Source organism: Notechis scutatus, chromosome 8 (assembly GCF_049901735.1).
Source record: "Notechis scutatus isolate UNSWTSFEM ecotype Mainland chromosome 8, rNotScu1.2, whole genome shotgun sequence".
NCBI lineage: Eukaryota > Metazoa > Chordata > Lepidosauria > Squamata > Elapidae > Notechis > Notechis scutatus.
Window position 1 is genome coordinate 1467422 of NC_142016.1, and position 17280 is coordinate 1484701.

Genomic DNA, 17280 nt, shown 5'->3' on the forward strand with positions numbered 1-17280 from the left:
AAGAAGAAGCTATCTTTAATGAACAAGTAATTTTATGTGAGATAAAAAAAGGAAAGTGGGGAAAGAGAATGAAAAGTTTAAGATTTGAAAAAACAACCAAGAAAAGGAATAATGACTTGAAAAATAAGTATAATATTAGAAAGCAACAGAAGAGAGGAATACAGAAGAGAGAATTAGAACTAGAGAGACAAAGGGGAGGGAGAAGAAGAGAGGAAAGAAGGAAAAGAAGTTATAAAGGACAGAAACAAGATATGGAGAAACAGGGCCAATTTAGAGATAATGGGTGAAAATTTAACTGAAAAGGGATTCTGCAAAGGTACATAAGATAGTATTGTTATATTAGAAATAGAAATAATTTTAGAAAATATGAAACAATGTATGATTAAAATGAGGGATAAAATAGTTATTGTAATCTAGTGAAATGTTTGTTAATAAATAAATGAAATAAAATGAATGAGAGAATTGAATTAGGAAAGGATGGGAACATTTTAATTATTTAATGTTTTATAAAATATAAGGGAAAAGAAATAGGGGGAAAAAATTAATTATGGAAAGCTTATAAGTGTTCCCAAGGAAGTATGATATTTAATTGAAAAGTAATCTTAAAGATGTTAAGATTTTAATGAATATTAATCATAGAATTGAATTGGAATGGAATGAGTGTTTTAATTACATATATTTATAATCACTTTTTAAGAATATAGTGTGTATTTTAAGAATGTACCAAGCAGAATTCGATTGGAAGTTATGTATTATATTGAATGTTATAACCTCAAGGTATATATTGAAGCTTAAATAAGAGTTGAAAGGATAAAATTAAAAGATATAAAGGTGTCATACTCCAATTAGTAACTACAGGAGAAAATTTGTTTAATGAGAAAAGAAAATATGAAATTGAAACAGGACAGACAAAAGTATAAATATAATGATTGGAATTGATATGAGATAATTAAAATAAAATTGAGAAAATTAAGAGAGGAGAAAAACTATGTAGAAAATGTAAAACAGTAATAAGATATGGAATAGAACATAAAAGTGAGCATGAAATTGAGTTTGTGTCTGTATGAAGAAGTGATAACCTGGGACCATGCTATTTTCAAAAAAAGATGTTTTATTTGTATTATGGTTTTTTTTGTGTGAAAACCCAAATAAATTTTTCAAAAAAAAAAGAAAGAAAAGAAAAACACCAGCAGATCTAACATGGGCTTTCCCCGCCTTCTCATGTGTCAAGTGAGGTTTTCATGTCAAACGAAATAGATCGATGTTTCGTTTTCCACAGTTACCCACCTCGCCCTCTAAGACTGGCCTTGGCTCTTCCCGACACAAACTAAGATTTTGTGTATGGGAGAGATCCCACCCTCAGCCTCTGGGGAAGGTGGATGCTTAGGGAGCCCCCCAGGTGCAGGGAAGGTTGTTCAAGGGGAAGTCAAGGCAGGGCTGCAGCTGCAGGTTCCAGCTGCCAAGCGCCTGGCAGGCGGCCACACGACCGCGGGAAGGGGCCTGGCTGGCAGAACTTTGGAACCAGGTCAGAAGTACCGTTGGGGAGTGCAACTTTGAATGGTTGCTAGGCAACCGCCGTTAGTCAAGGACTACCTGCTGTACCAGTGTTCCTCAACCACGGCAACTGGAACACGAGGAGGGGCTGCGATGATTCAGTTCCACAATTCCACCCCTGTGACTCCTTTGCCCCACCGGTGGCCCCCAACTGCATGGCTTTCTGAAGTGAGGGGGCCAAGGGTGGGGGGCATCCTGGGCAGGGGGCAGCTGGTCCGGCACTGGGAGCCTGCCAACATTCACCTGGGGTGGCCTGTCTGGGAAAAGGAGTGAGTTTCGTGGGATGAAACCTGTTATTAGCCAAGGCCAGAAGTGAAGATCAGCCCCTTTGAAGGAGGGTCAAAGCTTTGAGTAAGTATCCAAAAGGTGAAAAGTGCTGATCAAGTTGCACCAACTTTGGTGGCTGAGAGTGGAGCCGATTTGCACCCCAGAAAAATTGTCCCTTCATTTCAACCAATGGGATATTTGGTGGGAATGACTCCGACAGGGGGGTCCCAATCCCTAGGCTGCAGCCCACTACCGGCCCATGGTCTGTTTGAAACTGGCAGTGGGAGAGACGGGTAAGTGTGTGTGTGTGTGTGTGTGAAGCTCCACTCGTGTGTGTGTGGGGGGGTGCTTGCGCTCACGGGCACAGCTTCCCCCAGGCGGAACTTTGTGCTCAAGCACCCTCTGCTCGCACAACTTGAGCTTCGCACACGAGTGCAAGCCCCTGCCGCTCGCTGAGTGGGGCTCTGCGTGTGAACACAAACCACTCTCCGCTTGCGCACAAAGCTCCATTTGCACAAGTGGGGGGCGTGCATGCCCACTGGTCAAAGAAACAGCCGTGTGTGCCACATGTGCCTGCCACTCACACATCCCCGTGCCGGGCTGGGCGGCCAGGCTGCTCCAATATATTCAGCAGCCATGAGTCACGTTGGGATTTTGTGTCGCTGGAGAACGGCCTTCCCTGGCTGGGGGGTTCTGGGGGTTGGAGCCCCCCCACCTCCAAGCTGCCGAGGTCAAGAAAGTCCCGGAAGTCCCCACCTTACGATCCCAATTGGGGGGACCGGAAGTTCCACGGCTAAGCAAGAAGTGGGTGGTGCCAGCTTTTACCTTTCCTGGTACATTTGATAAACGAACCTCTGCCCCTGTTAAGTGGTCATTAAGTGAAGCTGGCTTCTCCTGCTGACCTTGCCTGTCGGAAGCCAGCTGAGAAGGACCCTGCAGCCGCCGCAAGTGCATGCCCATTGCCCCGGGTCAGAGTTTGAATCCTGGCGCCATGGGGATGCTGAAGGTCATCAGGGCGAGGCCCACTCGTCAGTCCCTGCCCTCCGATACTGCTGTAACCCTGAACAGCCGCTGAACGAATGGCTGTAAGGGGAGGATTACCCGCCCTGCCCAAGGCGTCCTTCTCTGCGTCAGTTCCTTGAGGCCTGTTCCTGCTTTGAAGCCGCTCTTTTGGCACGCAGAAGGGGGGGGGCTGCTTTCGGTGTGTGCACCAGGCCCCCCCCATACAGATCTTTAATGGGGGGGGGAGCGAGGGGGATGGTCCTCTCCCCACATAAAAAAAGGCTCCACTGAAATGTCTGAAATGTTTCTCTTGAGCAGCTGTAGGGGCAAACGGGGGCCATCGAAGGCCATCCACCGGGGGGGGCGTGTCAAAAAGTCCAGGTGGGCAACCATTGTCACCCTGGTCCCCTTGGTGGGAGCAACCTGAGCTTTTTGATCCTTCTCCCCCAAGGACTTCCTTGCAGGGTTGGCGGGGGGGGTTTCAGAAGGGGTGGGCTGGCTTTGTATCTGGGGAAGAACCTCCCCCTGCCCCACCTGTAGGCTGACAAACAGGTGGAGAAAGCCCACGTCCGTATTTCTTACCAAGGAGGACGTGGGCTCACTTGTCAATGGAACAAGTAACGCAGCCTTTCTCAAGCTCGACAACGGTGTGCACACGGCTCCATTTGTGAGACTGGCAGGCGCGCACACTCTCCACTTGCGCAGATGGGGCGTGCACAAGAGACCTCCGCTCACACCAATGCCCTCCACTTGCACAAGCAGAGCTTCGCACGCACGCTTGCCCATCTCTCCTGCAGCCAGTAATGGGCCGCGGCCTGGAGGTTCAGGACCTCTGCCCCAAAGCATCTTTGGCCCTCCCTAAAAGACCCAATCTCCGCTATTTTCACCCTCCTGGATCCCACGGTTTGCCCCCCACCCCCCATGCTGACTGTTGTGACTCCATGCCTGCAGTTCCGCTGCCTCCCAGGCAGAATGGGTGCCTCATCAGGGCAGCCTTAAGAGCCCAGCTGCTGTTCTTGGCCTCTTCCAAAACGGGGACATCTGGAACAGGAAAACCTCTCAGGCCGGCCAATTCCTTGCTGCTTTGTCCCGCAGCTCCCAAGGAGGTGGGTGCAAAGGACGACTGCAGCCCCCGGGTGGAGAAGCCCCCTGGCTGGAATGGGTGGCGAGTTCCTAATGCTGGAATGCCAGGGCGGCCTTTAAGCGGGCACAACTGGTTGGGCCCAGGGCTGCCTTTTGATCTCCACAGCTCGAGAGAGTGAGGCAAACCAAACTCTTACGCGGGTATCCTTGACTTGCAACCATAAAAAAGAACATATAGTCCCTCATTACGCAGTGCAGTTGTTAAGCAAGGCATCGCACTGCCGCACCTTATTTCGTGGCCTTTTTTGCGGGGATTTTCAAGCGAAGCATCGCGTGACTGCAACCTGCAACCTTCCTGGTAGCTTTCCCATCCACTTTGTGGGAAGCTTGCACATGGCAACACAACACAAGCCCAGGTTGCTGCAGCAGCCATAAACACATGCGGGTTGCCAGACATCCGAATTGTGACCATGTGGCCATGGAGACCCTGTGACAGTCGTGCGAGGATCGATTTATATGTCACTTTTTTCTCCACCGTTGTAACTTTGAATTGTCACTAAATGAATGGATGTAAGTTGAGGATTACCTGTCCTAGATGCAGACATGTTTACTCTTAGGCCTGATGGCAGAGCCTACAGCCAGGAAGGACAGCCATCCCTGGCCTTGGAAGATGGGATGGAAAAAGAGGCCTCGGAGCACAAAGCTGCCCTCTGCTAGCCTTCCCTGCTTCTGTCTTGGCAGAGAGGGGAAATTTACACTTTGAATGCCCGCTCAGCAGCCCCAGAGCCTGGTCTCCCTGCGACTTCCTCTAACGGGCAGAGCAGTTCATGGCTCTGAGCACACCTGCGTTTTCCTGCAAGAAACCCAACATATGCTAGGCAGTGATGCAAAAATGACCTGCAAGGTCTTTTTTTAAAGGGTAGCATCTGACCACCTCATTTTCGTTATTCTTCATCAGATGTAATATGCTTGTGGGAAGGAAGAAGGGAGGGAGGGAGGGAAGGCTACATTAAGGCAAAATGCTAGAAATTACTACCCAGCAGTGCCTCCCTCTTGTCCAGCCTGGCAGAGCTGAGGGGAAACCTCCCTCCCTCCCCCCACAGCCCCGTCACTGTATTTAATCAGCTTTCCTGCCTTCTTGCTTAAAAGCTCTGGATTTACTGATGAGCTTGTGTCTTAATCTCTCTGTCTCCTCATTTACCATCATTATTGGTATCCATCTGTCGGAAGATTTTTTCCGTCCGTTTCTCAGGGGTGGATTCGTCATCTGGCATCTTCATCACCGATGAGACCATTTTGTAGATAGCCTGGGGAAAAGGAAGAGGAGCAGGGTCAAACGCTGTCGCGGCTCTGGACCCCCCCCCAAAAAAAAAACCTCTTACAGTGGGAAACGGGGCTTGCCCTGAACAAGGCCGGCACAGGTGGGTTGGAGGGGGGCACCCCTGATGCATCCCCGCAGGTAAGCCTGGCCAATTGGGGCGGCCTGCTTGGCAGCTGGCAGCCCCACTTTGCCTCTACGACGTCTGCCTCTGGTCTTGACATGGGTAAGCTGGACCCCCCCTGACCCATCAACCCAACCCAATATGCTCCTCCTTGCCAACGAACTGGTTTGCAACGGCCACCGCTTATCCCAGTGTGGAAACTGAAAACGAGCAACGTTCAATGTTCTTCAGTATTGCAGGTAGTTCTCGACTTACGACCATAATTGGCCCCCAAATTTATGTTACTAAGCGAGGCAGTTGAGTTTTGCCCCATTTTACACCCTTTCTTGCTTAAGTGAATCACTCCAGTTATTAAGTGAATAGCGCAGTTGTTGAGCGAATTTAGCTTCCCCAGGGCCTTCGCTCGTCAGAAGGTTGCGGAAGGGGATCACGTGACCCCTGGACCCTAAAACGGTCATAAATGGGAGTCTGTGGTCAAGCATCCGAATTCAAATCATGTGGAGAGGCTGCAACAGTCATGTGAAAAACGGTCATAGGTCACTTCTCTCAGTGCCATTGTAACTCTGACAGTCACTAAGTGATAAGTTGAAGACTACCTGGATTAGAAATACATTTTTCTTGCAGCTTTTGCTGTTAAATTGTCTATGTGCAATTTGGAAAATAAAATGTTCAGTATGAATGTTACAGTTCTATCATGTCTGGGTAATGAACAGATTAACAGAGTTGGAAGGGACCTTGTAGGTCATCTAATGCTTTAGAAAACAGCCTGACCCCCTCCTCCTCCTCTCTGGGGCAGCCCCTCAAATATTGGAGCACTGCTCTCCTGTCTCCCCTGGTCCTTCTCTTCCCTAGACTAGCCAGGCCCAATTCCCACAACCGTTCATCATATGTTTTAATCTCCAGTCCCCTCATCATCCTGGTTGCTCTTCTCTGCATTTTTTCTAGAGTCTCAACATCTTTTTATGATGTGACGACCAAAACTGGATGAGGACTCTAGGTGTTAGATAGGGCCCAGTGTTCATCTGGATCTTGAGCATACTATCATCTAAGGCAGGGGTGTCAAACTTGCAGCGTCATGGCAGCATCACATGACGCATCGGGACTTCCCCCCCCCTTCGCTAAACTGGGTGGGGGTGGGGCCATCACGTGACACATCTGGCCTGCGGGCCGCAAGTTTTACATCCGGGATCTAGGGTGTTGGCTATTCCTGCCAGCTTAGTATCCTGCACAAATAGATGATGATCCTTGAATTAGGACTGTAATGGGAGCCTTCCCACCACAGTTGTAACTCATGATGGTCGCAAAGCAGGCTGGTCATGGGAGTGACCTGATTTTAGGACAATTTTTGCAGTAGTTGTTAAGCAAGCTGGATGGTCATTGTGAACCACAGGTGCGATTTTGCCCAAACCAAGAAGTAACTGCCAGTTTTCATCAAAACCTTCGTAAAACAAGGTCATGTGATTGGGAGACACTGCAAACATCTGTAAATGCAGCCCTGTTGCTGAGCACCCAATGTCCAGGCGTGTGACCAGAGGGCGATTGTCTGAGCTTCGAATCCAGATCGTAAGCCCCCCTCTGGCCATCGAAACTGTGAATGGCTGCTAAAGCTGTTGGCCATAACTCAAGGCTTTAACTGTATGGCCTTTTCTAAACAAGCCTTGCCCCAGACTGACTCCTTTGAAGACCTGTATGACTAGATTGTCCATCATCCCCAGCCAGCACGTTTATTGTTATTCTATGGGGAGAAGGTGAGGTCATCCCAGCTCTGGAGACCAAAGGAGGAAAGGTGCTCTCAGCCTGTTGGCTCTCATCTCTATCCCCGAGGGGGCTTCTTCCGCTCCTTTTCTGCTCCTGGGGCCGAGAAAGATGCCTTTAGCACAGGCCAGTTGGGGCTCCCGGGGCCCCCAGGCAGCTCAGGACAGATCTGGTGGAGCAGAAGCATTTTCTTCTATCATACTCAGCCAGCCTGTTATTTCCCAGCAGACCAGGACTGAAGACGTTGGCAATTCACATGCACAACTTGATTGCTGGGCTTTTAACAATAGAAGGGGAATCAACCAGAATGGGAGCAGACAGCTCAAGCAGGCTGGTCCTTTGGGAAAAGCAACGGTCCAGAGAGTAGCCTGAGGACAAGACCGGGCAGCGAAAAATAAACCTTTTTGTTCAAATGAACCCAAATGGAGCACTTCAGAGACACAAGTTTCCAGAGGGTAATGGCCAAATTAAGATGGTGACTGTAATGGCAGCTGCACCTATTTTTATATGCAATGTATTTTATGTGCAATGCACTTTTCGAACCAAAACTGTGAGGATAGCCTGCATTGCAATGTTGAGCAGCGTCCAGCAGAGGGCACCACAGACATGGGCAGGAGGAAGAAGGTAAGAGGAGACCAAGACCTCCACCTGCCCTTCTGGCTCGTCTTCTAGAAACTCCATGCTGGATGCTGAGCGGAGAGCAGCGCGTTTGTCTGCCAGCTGCTTTTTAATGGCCAGGGGCATCTGTGTTACCCCGTGGCAATAAATCCAATGCCCCGATTGTGAACTGGGCAAATTTGTTAATGACACTCACAAATGTATTTAGCCAGGCAGCGATCCAGCAGATGCGTCCACACAGCATGCTAGAGATACTTTCAGCGTGGTATGAATCCAGCGTGTTTGATTTGTTTATTGTTTGATGGATTATGGAAACTCAGACCAATTAATTCAACTCCCAGATTAATGCGGCCACTGAATGATTCTCTGGGTCATCCAGTGTCCTTCTTCCTTGGCTGGCCCCAAATTATAATCCAAACTTGGGACTTGTCCGAATTGGAAAGCCACCTGCCAAACGATGTGTGCCCGGTCTTTTCCAGGAGGCCTCCCTGTCCAGGAAGGCCCCATTGAGACTCATGAGCTTTCTTAGAAAACGGAAAGGATGCCTTTAGCTTTCTCTGGAACTGTGCCCATGTGCCCAGATAAAGGGCAATGCAGGGATGGTGCCAATCAGGAGGGGCAAGTGGGGAGACCTATCAAAATCATGCTTCGCAAACAGTTTGGGCAGCCATTATGGGAAGGACACAAGCCACCTCCCAACTACAGGTTTGCAAGGTTCCCACACCAATGCTGCAAACCTCCCCCCACAAAAAAACTCCCCCTTTTCAACTTCACATGGATGTAAAGAGGTGCCAGTCTCTGGTTTCTGGAGGACCCAGAGGTCTCCGCACCTCATCTTGGCATTTTTTGCAGTGTCCATTCCAATGCTTTAGACCTCTAAAACCAGAATCTGATAGTGAAGGTTGCCATCTACCTGCACCAAGAAGGCACCTTCTCAGCAGCGTTTTTTTTTTCCTTCCCCAGAGACCGTTTCACTATTAAAATTCAGTTACAGCCCACAGTCCAAAAGATTCACAGCCATCTTGTAGCAATCTGAATTCATTCTGGCATTCCCCAGAAACCTCCCAGTAGCTGCCATAGCTTAGATGTAATCAAAATCAACAAATTGTATCTCAGTGTGGAACAAAAAGGAATCCACAAATTGAATTTGACTTTTAAAGCATTCCAGTTCACCTTCTGGGCAGGTGGGGGAATATTCACAGAAGAAGATACTGTTTTTAGAATACAACAAAACATGTTTTTCTTCTGGAAAACATCACCAGTGAAGGTCCATTTGATGCAGCATTGTTCACAGAACACATTAAGCTGCATTTGTGACACCATGTACACTGTAATCCTAATGGTGCTTTAGTCAATAAAGCAGACCTAAACAAGAGCTGGCTTACCGCGATGTTTGTCATCCCTGTTCCTACCTGGCCAATACCCAGAAATATAACCTTGGGCCCTTTGCAAGTGTGATCCATTCTGCATGTGCATAAAATGAATCTCTGATGTCTGCAAAAACACATTTGGAGGGAGCAGAAGAGAACTGTAGGAGAGTGAGAACACAAGTAACCTTCGCTCTCCCCCAATTTCCTTACTCTAATCTGCTCCCCGCTGCACACCGTTCTGCCTCCACCTACCCCACCCAACGCAGCCTGCACCCACAGAGGCGCCCAAGGCGAAGGAGGCGGGGCTTTCATTCTGAGCCAAGGAAGAAAGTCTCAGGGGTATCCAAAGACATTTTTTTTCTAGGGAATTTCTAGATGGCTCTGCTGCCTCCCACACTGAGCATCCTGTTCTCCCACGCAGCTTCTGCTTTTCCTTTCATTCCCCAGAAGTCATGAAGGAAGGAAAGGCAGGAGAGCCGCCTCCCCCTCTGCCCATAGTGCTGAAACCTCTGCAGTGAAAGCAGCCAGATGCAAAACAGCTGACAGGGGTAACAAAAGGGGAGGAAAATGGGTGGAAAACTCTCCTCTCCCTCTGCAGCTCCAAGCCCTGTTCTGACCGGCTCTGGCTCAGTCTGAAAGCTCAAAGCTTTAATCAGTTTAATTGCTAGATTAACAGCACACTTAAGATTAGTTACCCTTTGCAGACTGGATTTTCCCACTCAGTAATTAGGGTCCCCTGCTTTAATCACTTCACTCAGCATATGAACCCAGGGCTTTAGTTGATTAATTGTGGAGAAGAAGATCTTTTTTTGGGGGGGTGGGGGGGCGATTTTAAGAGCCAGGAGAGCCAACTTCAGGGCCCATCCACTTATGGTGTCTGTTTTAGCTGCTTTGACTTCTTAGTTGAAGTTAGTATGGTTGCATTTAGATATTTAGAATATTGGGGTCCGCAGAAGTCAGGAGGATACCATTTGAAAAGGACAAGACCCAGAAATTAGGCCCCAAAGGGCTGTGAATTCCTCAGTTCTTCCCACCATTCCTCCTCTCCCATTTCTTCTCACCCGCAAAAGAGCCTGTTGTTGGGGCAGCTGCCCAGAGCAGGGAGGGAGGAAGGGAGGAAGGAAGGAAGGGAGGGAATGGGTGAGTCCTACAAGGTAATTGATGATTTCGTGACTGCCAGTTCACTGAACCTTCATGCCCTGTGTTGAGTTCACCAAAAATGTTAAATTTTAGTAAGCCTCTTTTAAAAACTAGCAAAAAACAACCCACCCCCACACCCCTGGCGTGCAATGGATGTTTGCATCTTGCCGTGACACTTGCACTAAAGCTGGTAAGCTGTCGAAAGGCGCCTCCCTGGTCGGTTTGCGGATCCAGGCCTTTGAGTTCAGCTCTAGCAACCCGTGAAGACTCCACTATTGTGGGTTGCCAAGAGAGATCAGCAAAGGTTTTTCTTGGGAGGTGTCAGGACTTTGCTGGGGGGAAGGCGGGGGGCACTCACCTGGACAATCTCCAGCATCTCTTCCCTGCTGATGTAGCCATTGCCATCCAGGTCATACATGCTGAAAGCCCACATCAGCTTCTGCTCCAGTTTCCCCCGGGAGGTGACACTCAGCGCGATGATGAACTCTCGGAAGTCGATGGTGCCGTCACCATTGGTGTCAAAAGTGCGGAAGACGTGCTCAGCAAACTTGGAGGCATCCCCGTAAGGGAAGAAGTTGGCATAGATTTTCTTGAATTCCTCCACGTTGAGGATGCCCGTGGGGCAGTCTTTCAGGAAGCCCTTGTACCACTCCTGGAGCTCCAGATCAGAGAATTCTGTGTTCTCCCGCAGGTCTTGGAGCATTTCTGGACGCAGCTTGCTGTTCTGCTTTCCCATGACTGAAGCGAATTGCGAGCTGAAACACAAAGTGCAAAAAGAACCTTGGCATTGACTCAGCCCACAAACCTGGCCATTTCTCTGGCTGCCTCCCCAGAGGAACCTCACAGCGGTCGTATGCTTGTTTATACAGGCTTCAGCATGCAACACTGAGTGCTAGAAACCTACTTCTGGGTTTTGAAATTGTTAAAAGCTCTGTGCTCTATGGAGTCATAGGACACAGAACACAGACAGGCCAGAAAATATGGATGTTCCTGTTTCTGCTACATTATCAAATGTTTCTGTGGTTTAAAGAAAGCAGGAAGGACATCACGACTCTTTGAAAGGCTAAAACCGCAGTGTCTCTTCAATCGATTTTGGTCCTTTGGAGGAAAAACGCACAAGCATCTTCCTCCAGCCAAAAATACCTCATTTTTCCCCATTCTGGAGAAGCAGCTCCACGAAATACACCCTGGCAAGGAATTGTGCTTGTTTTACTCAGAATTTTCACCGTTGCATTCAAGGCAATTTGTAACTTGGGAATGCAAAAGAAATCAGTGTGGATTAATAAAATGGCCAGAAGCAAAAGCTCTCCCCCTGGCACCAGAAGCAGAAGCAGCAAAATTAGTGGAAACGTTTTATGCAAGGCACATCTCAGGCTTGCAAAAATAAAGCCGCCTTGGCTTCATGCCCAAGAGAACCCGTCCATATTTGGCAGCAGCCAGGATTGCTGGGCCCCCACAAAACGGACAATCCTGGCCACCTCCTGTCCCAGGAGGCAACAGACCAGAAGCACCAGACTCTGCCAGCCCCAAACCCTCTGAAGTGGTTGGTTCCTGGGGACCCAACCACAGGGTGTTTTTTTTGGGGGGGGGGCTGGGCCCCTATGTGAATCTATCCTGTATAGAATTTAGTCTTGATGACTAAAATGGATTCGTTAATTTCAAGTTTGCTGGATGATCCAAATAATTCCTCTACAACAATGTTTCTTAGCCACAGCAGTTTTAAGATATGTCAACTTCAACTCCCAGAATCCACACATCTTAAAATTGCTGAGGTTGCAAAATACCTATTTGGAAGGAAAGATGTCATAAGTCCAAAAAAAAAGTATACAAATACATAAATTAATTCAGAAGATTTTAAAGTTCAATTGAAACCAGAAACTTTTTGGACTAGTGGATAAGTAACTAGAAAATAGTCACAGAACTTTCTTTTGATGTGTGATAACTACAGTGGCACTATTAAAGAAAAGGTTCAATCCTACCCACAGTGGAGGAACTTTTAGAGATAGTTAAATTGACCTTGATCACAGAGAAAACCCAATATCTACACTGATGGCTGACTGGAAACCTCTTATAGTCTTTTTGATGAAACAGAAAAAATGTATAAATGATCTGTGGTTTTGATTAGAAGAAAACATTAGATAATAGGAAAAAAAGTGACCTTTTTTTGTAATCATAGAATAAGAGAAAATTTAGCTATTGTACGTATATTTGCTGCAAAGGAAATTTGAAGCTTCTATTCCTTTTTGATTCTTTCTTTTCTGAACATTTCCTTCCTACCCTTCCTTCTTTCCTTCCTTCTCTCTTTTCTCTCTCTCTCTCTCTCTCTCTCTCTTTCTTTCTCCAGAGGTTTTATATTCTTTTTAAAACTTAAAATTTATACAAGACAAATGCCAGATTTTTTTTGTTGGTGATGCAAAACATTTGGGGACTCACTAACTCATCTGGTCTTATGAGAGTCTGACACTTTTTTGAAGTAATATTATGTGTACATTTATGGACAAATATTTTAACATTAATTTTTTTCAGTCATTAACCCTGTTATAGGTGATCCTTGACTTATGACCAATTGGTTAGCGACTGTTCAAAGTTATGAGGTATTCTGCAGGGCTACTTACCACCTGGTTCCAACAATCCCTCCCCCGCAATTGGTTGTGGGGCTGCATTTTGGGAGCTCAACAACTGGCTCTCATCTACAGTCACTTGCAGCATCCAGTGGTAACATGACCACAATTTATGTCATTTTTGACAAAAACTGATGTTTACTTTGGGCTCCATAGTGAACAATGACTGCAAAAAAGGCCGTTAAAATTGGGTTGGTCATCTGGGTGACCCACTTTATGACTATCCTGACTAGCTGTACAACCTATGGCCTTGCCAGGTTCTGTGCAGCGGTGCTCAAAATTCACTGGCTGGCGACCTGTGTAATAAACCGGATTTAATGGCCCGTAACTCACCACATTGGAATTTGTTGTAACTTGATAGCCTTCCACATAGTGGCCTTTCATACTCCTCTAAATCCAAGGGGGCCATGATGGCTCAGCGGTTAAAGAAGGTGAGTTTGCCAGTTGAAAAGCTGGCAGCCTGGGTTTGAGACCTGAACGCTATGCAATGGGATGAGCTCCCGTTCCTTGCTCCAGCTCCTGCCAGCCTAGCAGTTCAAAAGCATGCAAGTGTGAGTAGATAAATAGGTACCATTTCGATGGAAATGTAATAGCGTTCTGTGCACCTCTGGCATATAGCCATGGTGGGATTCAATTTTTTTTACTACTGGTTCTGTGGGCCTGGCTTGGTGGGCGTTGCATGGGAAGGATACTGTAAAATTTCCAGAGGTGGTATTTGCTGGTTCTCTGAACTACTCAAAATTTCCGCTACCGGTTCTCCAGAACAGGTCAGAACCTGCTGAAGACCACCTCCGCACATGGCCACAGAAATGTCTTCAGAGAATGCTGTCTCCCTTGGCTAGGAAATGGATATAAGCACACATACACACACCCTCGTGTAAGATACAAGAGGGAAGCTGCCATCTTTTTTACATGATCATCCAACTCCTTCTCACTTTTTATATACTTTCAGTTTTTAAGTCATGTATCCTTTATATCTTCTAGCATGTACAGTTTTTTTATATTTACATTATATTTACATTTTTACTGTACCTCACCTTCTTTAAACTGGTCTATAATTGTATTATAAAGGTCTGAACATTAGAAATGTAAATGTCATGCTAAATTATATCCCCAAACATTGAAATTTGACTGCATGGAATTACAGCTGTATCAGGCAGAGGTTACCGCTAAGAAGATTGCTTTAAGAAACTGAAAAAGTAGTATTATTCCCAGTTTTGGAAAAGAACCAGATTTCTTAAAGGTGCTATTCCAAGAGGCAACTGGGCTTTCTTTTCTTTGAAGATGTTTTGCTTCTCATCCAAGAAGCTTCTTCAGATCTTCAAAGAAAAACAAGGACGTCCAGTTGCCTCTTGAAAAAGCACCTTTGGGACAACTATGACGTGGATGACTGATAATCTCCACAGACAATCAGGTTTCCTGTTATTTTGGAACCGCTGTGTTGTTTCATTTCTGACTTTTCGGGCTTTCCCTTGGTGTGGCCGTGAAATGCTGGTGCTTCTCATGGGACAGCACAACTTCCTCCTGTCTCCCTCCCTGCATCCTCACCAGTGGTGGGATTCCATTTTTTTTACTACCGGTTCTGTGGGCGTGGCTCGGCGGGCGTGGCATGGGAAGGTTACAGGCAAAATCCCCCTTCCCTCCCCACCCCACTAACCTACTTTCCAGCTCCATTCTCCTGTGCAGGGCAACCAAAGGAGACCCAGCTGATCAACTGGAACTCCATGGGAGGCAGAGAATAGATGGGGTTGGCGGGGCTAGTCAGAGGCGGGATTGGCTGGTTCTCCCAACTACTCAACATTTCCACTACCGGTTCTCCAGAACTGGTCCAAGCCTGCTGAATACCACCTCTGATCCTCACGCTACTGTTCCCCCCCTCCGTCCCCTTACTGCCAGGCTGTCAGCCAGAGGCATAGCTTTGAAGAATGGAAGCCATGACACAGTCATTTAATCGGCAAAGTTACAATGGCATTGAAAAAAGTGACTTACGGTTGCTTTTCACACTTACAACCACTGCAGCATCTCCATGATCATGAGATCAACGCCCAGACTCTTGGCAACTAGCATCTATTTATGTGCACGTTGCCCTGTCCTGAGGTCACGTGATCACCTTGTAACCTTCCCAGCCAGGGAATGGAGGGGGGGGAGCCAGATTTAGAAGTGTAGTGATCCATTTAAACAACTGTGGCAAAAAAGGTCCTAAAATAGAACATAACTGGTTAACAAATGTCTTGCTTAGCAACGGAAATGTTGGGCTCAATTGGGTTATAACTGAAGGACTATGTGCATTTAATGTATATGCCATTCATCTCACTACTAGAATAGAATAGGAGAGAATAGGATTCTTTATTGGCCAAGTGTGATTGGACACACAAGGAATCTGTCTTGGTGCAAATGCTCTCAAAGCAACTACCAGTACTTACTTAAATTCTATGTGGTATGCTTAGATTACTTTTCTCCCCCTTTTTCTAGGCAGCACATATTAAAAATGGGATTTACTGGGTACTCCTGATTGCTATCTTGACTTTTTTGGGCCCTGCAGGGGATGCCCTAATTTCTTCCCCCTAAGCCAGGCAGGCAGAGTTCTGACGGAGTGAAGCTGGAATCTGTAGCTTTCTCTCCTCCAGGGGCAGGAGCTCTTCCTTCCCAAGGAAAGGGACCGATTTATACCAGAGACTGCTCCATTTGCAATAGCAAATGAAAAGGGTTGGTGGAATGGACATACAATAGGTTGGGACCTAGGAGATCATCTAGTCTAGTGCAAACCCCATCTCAAGCAGGAGACCCTAGACCATTCCAAACAAATGGCTGTCCAGTCTTTTCTTGAAAGCCTCCAGTGATGGAGCACCCACCACTTCTGAAGGCTCTTCCAGTGGTTCATTGTTCTCACTGTTAGGAAGTTTCTCCTTAGTTCTAGGTTGCTTCTCTCCTTGATGAGTTTCCACCTGTTGCTTCTTGTCCTTTCAGGTGCTTTGGAGAATAGGTTGACACCCCACCTCCAATCTTCTTTGTGGCAGCCGCCCAAATATTGGAATACTGCTATCCTATATTGACTGTTTTCTAGTATGATTTGATTGCCTATTGAACCCAATGACCATGATTCTTGATTCTTGACGAATGTATCTTTTCTTTTATGTACACTGAGAGCATTTGCACTGAAGACAAATTCCTTGTGCGTCCAATTACACTTGGCCAATAAAAGAATTCTATTCTATTCTATTCTATTCTGTCCCCTGTGACTATTATTAAGCGATGTACCTTATGATTCTTGACTCTTGACGAATGTATCTTTTCTTTTATGTACACTGAGAGCATTTGCACCAAGACAAATTCCTTGTGTGTCCAGTCACACTTGGCCAATAAAGAATTATATTCTATGCTATTCTAGTCTATTCTATCTGTCTGTCTTTTCCTTAAATTAGACATACCCAGTTCCTGCAGCCATTCTTCATATGTTTTAGCGTCCATGCTCCTAATCATCTTTGTTGCTCTTCTACCTTATTGGGAGCTGGATTGCAAAAAGACCAGCAAAACATTTGTTTTGAAGAAAAAAATATTATTTTTATATAGATACTGTTAAAAAAAGTATAAAACTTGTGAATATCCCTTGAACAAACATTACATACGATCAATGAATAACAAACTAGTAAACAACCATAAAGTTATCTTGAGGTAAAATGAGTGGACTGTAATTTTTTATAAACAAATAAATATGTGAAATAAACTACCAGTGAAATTAACCAGAGATTATGTGTACTGTAAAAAGAATAAAGGAAAAAAATGTTTCTACCTCCCCACAGTACAAAAGTAACTATGATGTATTCCTACACCTACAGTAGCTACACTCAGTTTTTAAGCTGTAGACTTCCTTGATTACACAAGATCCTATTCTGATTTTGCCCTTCCGGTGATGGGGCCAAGAGTTGACAAATTTGGTTGCCAGCTCTTGAGGGATGTCCCTGCAGGAGCCTCCCATACTTCCTCTTTGCAGAGATTTGGGGGAGAAGGTGCAACACCTAAAAGGCTGCTGGTCACCCCCCCCCCGTTAGCCATGGCTCCTTCGTTGCACTAATCCTTACCACATTCCTGAATGGAGAAGCAGCCATCTTGTGTCCTCGCAGGTTGTTGTCTCATTTGGAGTCATCAGCAAAACGGTTGCGTAAGACCAAGGATTGGGGGGGTGGGGGAGAAAGAAGGAAAGCTTTGCTTCTCCTGTGCTGACCAGATTTCTGATTCAAAGCTGCCTTTTGGGAAGGGAGAAAAAGTGGCCTTTCCAGGCACATTCACTTCCTCTCCATCCATTCCTCCCAGCAGCTGTTGCACTGTATTTCATAAGAACTCAGCTGTGTAAGCCCGGCAGGACCAGCTCCACATGCCGGTCCCCAAATGTTGATCTCAACAAAAGGGCTCTTTAAAAGCAACATTTGC

At 46.5% G+C, this 17280-nt stretch overlaps 1 protein-coding gene across 1 annotated transcript in view; it reads right to left on the reverse strand.

The window, feature by feature from the left end:
• Positions 1-17280, reverse strand: part of HPCA (hippocalcin) — a 36168-nt gene that overhangs the window by 3105 nt on the left and 15783 nt on the right. Inside the window, exons 2-3 of the mRNA XM_026673657.2 lie at positions 10590-10986; positions 5108-5213 (exon numbers count right to left, since the gene is read on the reverse strand). Of these exons, the coding sequence (XP_026529442.1) occupies positions 5108-5213; positions 10590-10967 (484 nt within the window). The 5' untranslated portion in view covers positions 10968-10986. The remainder of the gene's footprint in view (positions 1-5107; positions 5214-10589; positions 10987-17280) is intronic.